The sequence below is a fragment of the Delphinapterus leucas genome, chromosome 5, assembly GCF_059928025.1.
Source record: "Delphinapterus leucas isolate spDelLeu-1000000601 "Yukka" chromosome 5, BTC_Dleu_Yukka2, whole genome shotgun sequence".
NCBI classification, from domain to species: Eukaryota; Metazoa; Chordata; class Mammalia; order Artiodactyla; family Monodontidae; genus Delphinapterus; species Delphinapterus leucas.
The window spans coordinates 90,696,745-90,708,091 of record NC_143133.1 but is presented as its reverse complement, the minus strand read 5'-3'; the positions used below and the strand labels follow the sequence as shown (position 1 = coordinate 90,708,091).

Sequence of the window (11,347 nt, the reverse complement as noted above, 5' to 3'; positions counted from 1 at the left end):
TGCCAGATCTATTTTTCCCTCTCCTTCAGCTTCTCTGAGTAGTAGAAAAAACAGAGTAATGATAAGGAAGGCTACTGCAAAATTTTCCTTCCTCTTATTGAATTAAGCTTCTTTCAATTAGTTGTTTGCAAAGTTGCTTGCTCACATGTTTCTATCACCTAACAATAAGCATGTTGTTTCCCAACTTGGAAAATTAACATGAACATCTACATTGACCTGGCAGTTGTAGATTGCAGTCATTTTCCAGGCAGGCAATTTAAGGCCATGCACAGAGCTGCCTTTGTTGTGAGAAAAATGATTTCTTTGAAGTTTATGGTGATGTTGAAGCTGCTTTGTACAACCCACTGCTACTGGCTCAAATACACGCAAAGAGCAGCAAACATTCTGTGAGGAGTATAGAGGACATGGAAAAGAGGGTTAATCTATTCAGTGAGATAACAGAACTTGACTAATTTTAACACATGAGGTCTTAAAATTTTACCTAAAATTCTAGAGGAAAGTAATTCATTTTCAAACCTATGTGTTTTTTGTTTTCCTTCTGAATTACTGTGAAAACGAATCAAGTAGCTTCTCTTTGACACTTGTTAATTATACTCAAATAAAATCAACTTGGTAAAAAGTAATATTCCAAGGCAAGTAAATTTGGTTCTACATAAAACAAACAGGTTAAAAAAAGCAAAAAAAAAAAAGCAAATATACAATAGCCGGGACATGGAAGCAAGCTAAGTGTCCATCAACAGATGAATGGATAAAGAAGGTGTGGCACATGGGAGATCAGCTCCGTGCTTTGTGACCACCTAGAGGGGTGGGATAGGGAAAGTGGGAGGGAGACGCAAGAGGGAGGGGATATGGGGATATATGTATATGTATAGCTGATTCACTTTGTTATAAAGCAGAAACTAACACAACATTGTAAAGCAATCATACACCAATAAAGATGTTAAAAAAAAAAGATGTGGCACATATATACAATGGAATATTACTCAGCCATAAAAAGAAACGTAATTGAGTTATTTGTAGTGAGGTGGATGGACCTAGAATCTGTCATACAGAATGAAGTAAGTCAGAAAGACAAAAACAAATACCGTATGCTAACACATATATATGGAATCTAAAAAAAAAAAAAATGGTTCTGAAGAACCTAGGGGCAGGACAGGAATAAAGACGCAGACGTAGAGAAGAGACTTGAGGACACGGGGAGGGGGAAGGGTAAGCTGGGACAAAGTGAGAGAGTAGCACTGCCATATATATACTACCAAATGTAAAATAGATGGCTAGTGGGAAGCAGTTGCATTGCACAGGTAGATCAGCTCGTGCTTTGTGACCATCTAGAGGGGTGGGATAGGGAGGGTGGGAGGGAGACGCAAAAGGGAGGGGATATGGGGATATATGTATACATATAGCTGATTCACTTTGTTATACAGCAGAAACTAACACAACATTGTAAAGCAATTATACTCCAATAATGATGTTAGAAAAAGAAAAGCAACTTATTTTTGGTAATCAACTTATTTCCCAGAAAATGAGTTATAGTTCAGTAAATCATCTGTAGCTTAGCTGTTCCAGGAAACCCTCTCCTTTGTAATAAATTTAACTAAGATAATGGAAAGCCATTCAACTGCAGGAACAAGATACAGATAGCCTGTGTCTGACCAGCATGAAAAGGCATAGTTAACAAGCAAAGTAAATTGAACTGTCAGTAACTTTCAAATTTTCAATCACTGAAAGCTAAAAGGTCATTTTTCTTGTTGTGTTCATCCTTCAGAGTACAGATAACTGTCTCTCCTTTAACATCAGAAATTTGGTAGAATTCAGTAATCTTTGATGCAAGGTGTATCAGGTTCTGATTCCATTCCTTCTGTCATTCTGAAAAGGAGAGGAAAGGTAGATGGCTAGCAGTTGGTCAGTATGGTGAGGGAGGCCCCTGAAAACTGGTTCTTCTTTTGTGCGTGCATTTGAGACTGCAATGTTTGGGGTAGCACATATCACGGATGAAGTCGCCCTTATGAAATGTGAGCTTCTGTACATCTCATTCTCAAATACCAGATTACATTATCGGGGTACAGCTTTTGAAAATGTCTTCTTATGTCAAAGTCCCAGAAAGAGATTAAGTACAGGCTCAGAAACATCCTTATTCAAAATTCACTGTCTCTGTGGAATGATTTCAAACAGCAATAAAATATGCACTATTCCATAGTGCCTTAATGATTTTTTTTATTGTTTATACAATTTTTTCCCAAAATTTTTTTTGGAAAAAATACAGCCTTGCCCAGTGCCTAATAACTGCCTTGAATACAGTCTGTAGGATCTATCTGATTTCTGGGAAAAGTATTTTAATAATGTTATAAGAAAATCACAGAAGTAGTATTCCACTAAGGGTTTCTGAAAAAATCCACTAGCAGCTCCTTATATGCCTTAATCCCTTTATAAAAGAGCATTCAGGTTTTGTACTACTATAAGAGTTAAGAACTCTGTGTCAATCTGTTCCATCTATTCATTATTTTAGGTGCCTATCACATGTGTGGCAACCTCTTCCCTAGGAGTGATAAGCTCAGAACAACAGGGTTCTGTTATATTATACTGATTTATAATAAATGGGAACTGTTCCATTCCTAACCCATTTTTCACTAATTTAACTGGCAAAATAGTCTCAACTACTTTTCTCTGCAAGCAATATATTATTTAAAAACTTAGTGAATGGTGGGTCGGGAATTATCTTTAAATGCCTTGCACTAATCTCTTCCCGCTTGAAAACATTTTAAAATTCTACATTAATTGCATAATTGGGGATCATAACTAAAACTTCATATGAAATCACAGATTATAGAAATGTTAAGCTGGAAAGGGTTTTGGTGATTAATTATAAAAACTACATTCGTTTCCTGGGATTCTCCTTTAAATTCAAGGGGAAACTTGTTTGAGTGGATGAACTTAGAATAGTCCAATTCCAGGAACAACCAAAAGATGGCAAACACTACAAAAAAGAGAGAGAATACAGTTTAATCTTTGTCCCACTTAATCAAAAAGAAAGAGCAATGAGATAATGACTTAGTGAAGAAAGAACAAAAGGACTAGGAAGATTTAGAAAAGTTTCTAAAACAAACCAAAAAAAAAAAAAGCACAGTATCTCTCCTTCTTTCCATACCCATCTTTATTTAAAATTTAGTATCAAGGTAGTAGAATATGCTAAATGAATAACTAGACATGTACTGTCCAATATGGTCATCTTTAAACACATGTGGCTACTAAGCATCTGAAATGTGGCTAGTCTAATTTATTTTTTAACATCTTTATTGGGGTATATTTGCTTTACAATGGTGTGTTAGTTTCTGCTTTATAACAAAGTGAATCAGTTATACATATACATATGTTCCCATATCTCTTCCCTCTTGCGTCTCCCTCCCTCCCACCCTCCCTATCCCACCCCTCCAGGCGGTCACAAAGCACCAAGCCGATATCCCTGTGCCATGCGGCTGCTTCCCACTAGCTATCTACCTTACGTTTGGTAGTGTATATATGTCCATGCCTCTCTCTCGTCCTGTCACAGCTCACCCTTCCCCCTCCCCATATCCTCAAGTCCGTTCTCCAGTAGGTCTGTGTCTTTATTCCTGTCTTACCCCTAGGTTCTTCATGACATTTTTTTTTCCTTAAATTCCATATATATGTGTTAGCATATGGTATTTGTCTTTCTCTTTCTGACTTACTTCACTCTGTATGAGAGACTCTAGTCTATCGGCTAGTCTAATTTGAAGGTGTAGTACTAAAAAAATTAAAATCTCTTAATGTTTTTATAATGATTACACTTTGAAATAACTTTTTCATGTTTCATAAAATATATTATTAAAATTAATTTTACCTGTTTCTTTTTACTTTTTAAATGTGGCTACTGGAGGTAATTCCCTGGTGGTCCAGTGGTTAGGACTCCGCACTCCCACTGCAGGGAGCAAGGGTTTGATATCTGGTTGGAGAACAAGGATCCCACAAGCCGCGCAGCATGGTCAAAACAATAAAAATAAAAAACGTTTAAAAATGTGGCTACTAGGGCTTCCCTGGTGGCGCAGTGGTTGAGAGTCCGCCTGCCGATGCAGGGGACACGGGTTCATGCCCTGGTCCGGCAAGATCCCACATGCCGCGGAGCGGCTATGCCCGTGAGCCATGGCCGCTGAGCCTGCGTGTCCGGAGCCTGTGCTCCGCAACGGGAGAGGCCACAACAGTGACAGACCCGCGTACGGCAAAAAAAAAAAAAAAAATGTGTATACTAGAATATTTAAAATTTAGTAGGTGGCCATTACATTTCTTCTGGATAAAGCTAGACAAGACAGTAAGTGCTCTAAAACCAGGAGAAGAAATCACTATGTATTGAAGAAAACTTTATGAAGATATCAAAACTTAAAAGAAGGAAAGGATACAGGAAAGCTGAGGAAAGTGCTAAAGGAACCATAACATATGAATAGAAATTAATCCTCCTCATGTGATAATAGAAAGTATTTAGGTCAGAAGAAGTCATATTCTTCAAGACACACATCTACAGAACCAGTAGAAATTAGGCAGACTGCCTTCTACAATAGAACACTGTAAAACTTGAAAGACACAAAAATGAACTTGGTTGATTTTTTCACTGCTCTATTTTCAAATCTCAAAAGAGTGCCAGGCATGTAATAGACACCTAAAATAAATTTTTGTTCTATGAATGAATGAGCAATGAACTACCGTAGAATGGGGTGGTGCCTTCCAGTCAACGTTAAGGCAGGGACTCTGGGAGGAAGAGGCAGTAAAGAGGGAGAGAGTGTTAAGGAAAGAGAGAGCATCCATATTAGCACCTGCCAGAGCCTAATTAGGCTTACTTTTTGTATGTTTCAAATAAAGAAGTAAAAAGGTTGAAGCACAAAACCACCTCCTGTCCCAACTCTGCATAATTTTGGATCTACAGATTACCTGAGAACTTGAAGTGAAGAAAAAATAATGGATAAGGATTTATGAAATCCAAGAACATATTCCTTTTATTGATACTTTACCAGTTTTCCTGTGAGAAAATCTGCCTTGAATCATATATGTTAAATGAATGAATGAATGAGAAAGAGAAATAATATCCAGCTACTTTGAGATTAATTAAAAGAAAGACAAAGAGGTTTTAAAGACTTGTAGTCTTTGATAAAATAATTTAAATGTAGGATATGTCTAAATAAATATATGATTTCAGAATAAAATGTAATCATAATTCTCAAAAAAGATGTTGAGCAATGTGAAATAATCATCTGAAAATAGTAAACTAGCTATGAACCCCAGATTATACCAACAAAACTAGGAAATAGGAAGAAATGTTTGCAAGAAAGTTACAGTGATTCTTCTCATCTTACAAAGGGAGGAACCAGAAGATTCTATTTATGGTTGATGCAAATTTTTAACCTGACTTTTTCTAAGATTACTAGCAAAACACAAAACAATGTATTTTGTTCAAATCACATAAGAAAATGTTAAAGAAAATATATTTAAAGTTAGAAAGAAATCAAAGAAAACTAATACAGAAAAGATATATGAAGGAAACATTTTAAAAAGCTTACAGATTACCAATTACACGGAAAATAATTAAATTCACCTATTAAAAGTTCCCTTTGGGGCTTCCCTGGTGGCGCAGTGGTTGAGAGTCCGCCTGCCGATGCAGGGGACACGGGTTCGTGCCCCGGTCCGGGAAGATCCCACATGCCGCGGAGCGGCTGGGCCCGTGAGCCATGGCCGCTGAGCCTGCGCGTCCGGAGCCTGTGCTCCACAACGGGAGAGGCCACAGCAGTGAGAGGCCCGCGTACCGCAAAAAAAAAAAGTTCCCTTTGATATGACTTTTTAAGTATTTGCAAGTGACATATTTAAAATAAACAGATTTAGAAAGCTTAAGAGGGAAAGGTAAAAAGAAAAAGAAAATGGGTTACGTGGAAGTAGAATCCAAGAAATAAAAACATCACATTAGAAAAGACAATCATTTTTTAAAAATCCACAACTCATACAGCTTTATGTACTAAATAACAGTGCTTGAGACGTATATATACATGTAAAAATTGCTAAACATGCAAAAAGAAATGTATATAAATTCAGAAGTACAGCTGTTTAGGAGACTTCTTCAGACATGCAATTATAGTCAGCAAAATATAAATAAGGTGAAATAAAAGGTCGTTTGATGTCAAATAAAATAGGCCTTACATATAAGAGTTTGGACTTAAAAGCAAAAGAAAAAGTATATATATATTTTTACTTTATTTAGTTATTTATTTTTTTGGCTGTGTTGGGTCTTCATTGCATCACTCAGGTTTTCTCTAGTTGCAGTGAGCGGGGGTTACTCTTCGTTGCAGTGCACGGGCTTCTCATTGCGTGGCTTCTCTTGTTGCGGAGCATGGGCTCTAGGGCATGCAGCCTTCAGTAGTTGTGGCGCACAGGCTCAGTAGTTGTGGTTCGTGGGCTCTAGAGCATGGACTCAGTAGTTGTCAAGTATGGGCTTAGCTGCTCCGCAGCACGTGGGGTCTTCCTGGACCAGGAATCGAACCCATGTCCCCTGCATTGGCAGGCAGATTCTTAATCACTGTGCCACCAGGGAGGTCCAAAAATTTATAATTTTTTAAAAGAATGTTCTTTTATATAGTTATGTGAAGGATGGAGAGTGAAAGGACTGAATATAGGAAGACAATATTCCTGAATGGAAGAATGAATGGCAATCAGAATTTCACTGCCCAGGGTAGTCCAATAATTAAATACATTTCTAGGAAATGCTACCTTAAGGCTGGTTCCCATGTGGGTGTACTCTATTCTATATTTACACAGCACTTTACTATCTACTATCTACAAAGTGCTTTCACATTCGTATTACTTTCAACCCTGTAACAAAAGGAAGGGACAGTAATATTTAGATGAGGACAAAATAGAAACTATTGGGAAAAAGGAACATGACTCAAGGAGGGAAATTCCTATTGCTGGTGTATAAAATGCCTTATATACGCCAATTAAGACTTCTCTTCCATGATCAGCATTTCTACTCCCTCCAAGAAGAGTATCAAAGCCAAAGCAGCAGCAACAGACAAACATGAATATGAAGGGCATGGCTACAGTCCTGGCTGTGATATTCTGTGCTACAATTGTTCAAGGTATATGGTACTTTTTAACTTCTCAACCTATAAATTTCCTTTCTAATGCTTCAAATGTCTTTTCTTCCACTTTTATCCTAAAAGATACAGTAAATTTTTATTTAACCTCACACATTAGAAGTTACTATAGGTTTGGCAGAGGATATTGGAAATGTTTAAAATACTAGAGATGATTATTTAAACTAGAGATGATACATTTTTAATAGAATTTCTTATTTGGCTGCAAAATCTGGCAAGAGCCTTTAGCAACAGTTTTAAATGTCTGCTAAGAAGATTTTATATGAGATAATGTTATTAGCTTTCTGGAAAAATTCTTGAGCATAAAAGCAAGAGGCAAATAAGCTTGATCTCCAATAAACGTCTTTCATTCTTCCCCTTATTCTTTAATGGTTTGCTTACAAATTTAAAGAGAAGATCATCAACTTCTTACTGAAGCTCCTTTCCCAGTAACAGCAGTGTTGAGTGCTATTTGACAAATTACTATCTTTAGCCTTAATGAAAACCTGGTCCACATTCTTCAATCAAGGTTATAACATAAATCGTAGCTATATGATTGCAATCAGACTTATTAGTAACTGATGCTATGATCTGTTCTAGGCTTCCCCATGTTCAAAGGGGGACGGTGTCTTTGCACACACCCTGGAGTAAAAGCAGTGAAAGTGGCAGATATTGAGAAAGTCTCCATAATTTACCCAAGTAACAGCTGTGACAAAACAGAAGTGATGTAAGTAATGGACTCACTGAAGATAACAATGGTGGTGGCTTTTTTGCTTTGTTTTTCTTATGTTTTTCCATCCAAAATTTAAGACTGTTTTGGATCTTCCCTTAACAGTATCACCCTGAAAACACATAAAGGACAAAGATGCCTAAATACCAAGTCAAAGCAAGCAAAAGTTATAATCAAGGTAGGTTGCCAGATTACTTCCATTTTATAATCTGTTTTATCCAAGACAAATCTTTTGAAAAAATAAAATTGACAACTGCAGAATTGTTCTGCTATGATCCTGTGTAAATGTTTTGATAAGGGGTCTCTGGTTATAATTAGCTGTATGTTTTTGCATGTCAACTCCTAAATCACTGGGAAACAAGAACAGCCCAAGGTGGTAAAACTCTCATCTTCTCATTACAGAAAGCTGAAAGAAGGAATTTTTTAAAATATCAAAAAGTATGAAGTCCTGGAAAGGAGGATTTGAAAACGTAGAACAAGTGTAACTGACTACTGACATGATAAGAATTCTGCAATAGGAAACTGACTTTCTCCTGCCTGTTGTAATGAACATTCATGCATTTCTAGGTTAGGAAACTTTCTAGGAGATTCGATGCTTGTAACTATTCTGCTGTGGCTATGAAAACATTTCTGTCTCTAAAAGTTATCTGTCTGTATTTGACCTATATTTTATATTACAATATGTATTATTGCTGAAATCAAGACCATGACTCATAAGTCAAAAGCATCCATGAACATTCCCTAAGTATTTTTTTATGCAAATCCACATTCCTTTTCCTAAAAATTGGAAAAAGTCCTTAAACGCCATCTTGTTTTATAAAAAAGGCTATAATTCATGAAATGTACTATGAAGACAATTATAAGCTAAGGGTAACTGGTAAGAGTGCAAATATTTCATAACAGAATTAGTAGCTCTGGTCTTGATTTGATTTTTTTTTTATTCATTTAATTTATTTACTTTTGGCTGCATTGGGTCTTCGTTGCTGCGCGCGGGCTTTCTCTAGTTGCGGCGAGCAGGGGCTACTCTTCGTTGCGGTGCACGGGCTTCTCATTGTGGTGACTTCGCTTGTTGCGGAGCATGGGCTCTAGGCGCATGGGCTTCAGTAGTTGCGGCATGTGGGCTTCAGTAGTTGTGGCTCGTAGGCTCTAGAGCACAGGCTCAGTAGTTGTGGCGCATGGGCTTAGTTGCTCCGTGGCATGTGGGATCTTCCCGGACCAGGGCTCGAACCCGTGTCCCCTGAATTGGCAGGCAGATCCTTAACCACTGCTCCACCAGGGAAGCCTTTGATTTTTTTTAACACCCTTTTTTTTCATTGAGATATTTTGAAGCAATTAGAATGTATGTGTTTACCGTGAAGTTTGGTTTTATCTACTGTTATAAATTATACTAATGTTTTGAACACATTTTATATATGAAATGCTTTTTTCTACCAAAGAAAAATGTTGAAATAAATATACGTGCATATCTGGCAATCACCTTTACTTTCTGTGATTCTTTTTCTTAGAAAAATACATATCTAATCTATTTTAGTCATGCCTGTACTATAAAATTTAGAGATATCTATGATAGCTTCACTTTGAAAAGAAAATAATTTTTCTCTAATAAACTACCACAACCCTTCTTAAAACAGAAATAATTATATGTTTTCAAGAAATGTGAGATGCCTTGAACAATTTTACCTTGTATTTCAAGAGGCATACAGCTACCTGTCATCACACAGAATTGTTTTGAAATATATTTTAATGAGTAGTTGTGAAGGACAGCTATCTCTTTTTAAAGGGTCTTCCTAGGCTCAAACTCCTTTCTTACTCAGGGAAAATTTCTTATTATGTGAGATTTGGTGGGAAGCCAAAAGGTAGAAGCCAAAGGAAGAAGTTCCTCCCTGGCAGCCAGAACAAGATCTCAGCCAGACCACTCCTACCCTAGACTTTGAAGTCCAGCTAGCACCACAAAGATGCTATCAGTAAGAAATATTTAAAGTGGCAGTAGTAACAGTGTAAGTCTGATAGTAGAGGCTTCCTAACACGTTCCCGTAGCATGACTTTGGCTATAGTCCTTCCTGCCACCTAGCACCCTTAGGTTTTGTATATTTTCCAAGTCTGATTCTTCAGTCTTCCTGTGTCTTCTTCAACTACCAATTAAATTCCTTTCCTGCTGAAGCTAGCCAGAATTGGTTTCTCTGCGTGTATCCAAAAACCTTAGCTGTTGTGACAAAGTGAGAGAGTGGCATGGACATATATACACTACCAAACATAAAATAGCTAGTGGGAAGCAGCCGCATGGCACTGGGAGATCGGCTCGGTGCTTTGTGACCACCTAGAGGGGTGGGATAGGGAGGGTGGGAGAGAGGGAGGTGCAAGAGGGAAGAGATATGGGAACATATGTATATGTATAACTGATTCACTTTGTTATAAAGCAGAAAGTAACAAACCACTGTAAAGCAATTATACTCCAATAAAGATGTTTAAACAAAAACCTTAGCTGTTACATCACTCTTTATATAGACAACTATATATTTGAAAAATGAAAATATTTATAGAATTACCAAAAATCAGGTATTTCTGTTTATTTGAAAACAAAAGAACAATTTAAATGCATCTTTGGTGTATCCTTTTCATCGATATCAAAGAGCCAACCATAAACCAGATCAGGGAATGGACAGAAAAGTAAATAGCAGAGTAGGCTGCCTAGAACCTAATAGGCCCTCCTACTGACTAACTTTTTGACTGGTGCCTACAAGAAATAATGAGAAACCAAAATGTTATCTAGGGGATTTGTATATAAATAAATAAATATCTCAATCATATGTTTATTCTATGATATATAATATAGATATGTAGTATAAATATTACATATGCATATATCACAAATCTATATAAATTTCTACATAGAAATAGGACTTCTAGATGAATTCCCTGGATAGTTTTAAAACCTGGATCTATTATTTGACTATTTACAGTGATATTTTTTAAGAGTATCTTTAAAAGTAAAAAAATTCACTGAGTAAGAGCTACATGATAAATTTGGTATTTTTTGAACTATATATCTATATTATATATCATAGAATAAACATATGATTGAGATATTTATTTTTTAAAGTAAAGTAGCATAGACCAATACATTATTATTGAGAAACAACAAAAAACTTAAATTTCTTCACAGCAAAATAAACATATGAATGAATTAACATACCTGAGCCAAGATCCTTCCCACCTCAGTACATTTGCACAGACTATTCCCTTAGCCCATTCCTTCATTAAGCTAATGCCTATTCATCAATAAGATCTCAGCTTAAGTGACATTTTCTCCAAGTGGTCATCTTTGAAACAACCCCTTCAATCTCAACTAGATTAGGTGTCCTATTTGTTTTCAGAACACTCTACTTTTTCATGACACTATCTGTTGCAAGTAAAGAAGTATTACTGTCCTTAATATCTCCTCTCTCACAAGTGTAAGCTCAATAAGAAAGCTACTCTAGTCCTAGCCCACAGT

At 36.6% G+C, this 11,347-nt stretch overlaps 1 protein-coding gene across 1 annotated transcript; it reads left to right on the top strand.

Annotated features, from left to right (window-relative positions):
- Positions 1 to 5,508: 5,508 nt before the first annotated feature.
- CXCL11 (C-X-C motif chemokine ligand 11) lies at positions 5,509 to 10,478 on the top strand. The gene is made up of 4 exons (XM_022599542.2): positions 5,509 to 7,127; positions 7,725 to 7,851; positions 7,960 to 8,032; positions 8,257 to 10,478. The coding sequence occupies exons 1-4, from the start codon at positions 7,067 to 7,069 to the stop codon at positions 8,296 to 8,298; spliced, it is 303 nt and encodes a 100-aa protein (XP_022455250.1). The 5' UTR covers positions 5,509 to 7,066; the 3' UTR covers positions 8,299 to 10,478.
- Positions 10,479 to 11,347: the final 869 nt, after the last annotated feature.

What these genes read in the sequence shown, in the direction of transcription:
- CXCL11 (XM_022599542.2), top strand. Translation starts at nt 7,067, where the DNA reads ATGAATATGAAGGGCATGGCTACAGTCCTGGCTGTGATATTCTGTGCT. An exon ending in CTGTGCTACAATTGTTCAAG is followed by an intron (nt 7,128 to 7,724) that starts GTATATGGTACT and finishes GATCTGTTCTAG; the next exon opens with GCTTCCCCATGTTCAAAGGG. An exon ending in AAGCAAAAGTTATAATCAAG is followed by an intron (nt 8,033 to 8,256) that starts GTAGGTTGCCAG and finishes TTCTCATTACAG; the next exon opens with AAAGCTGAAAGAAGGAATTT.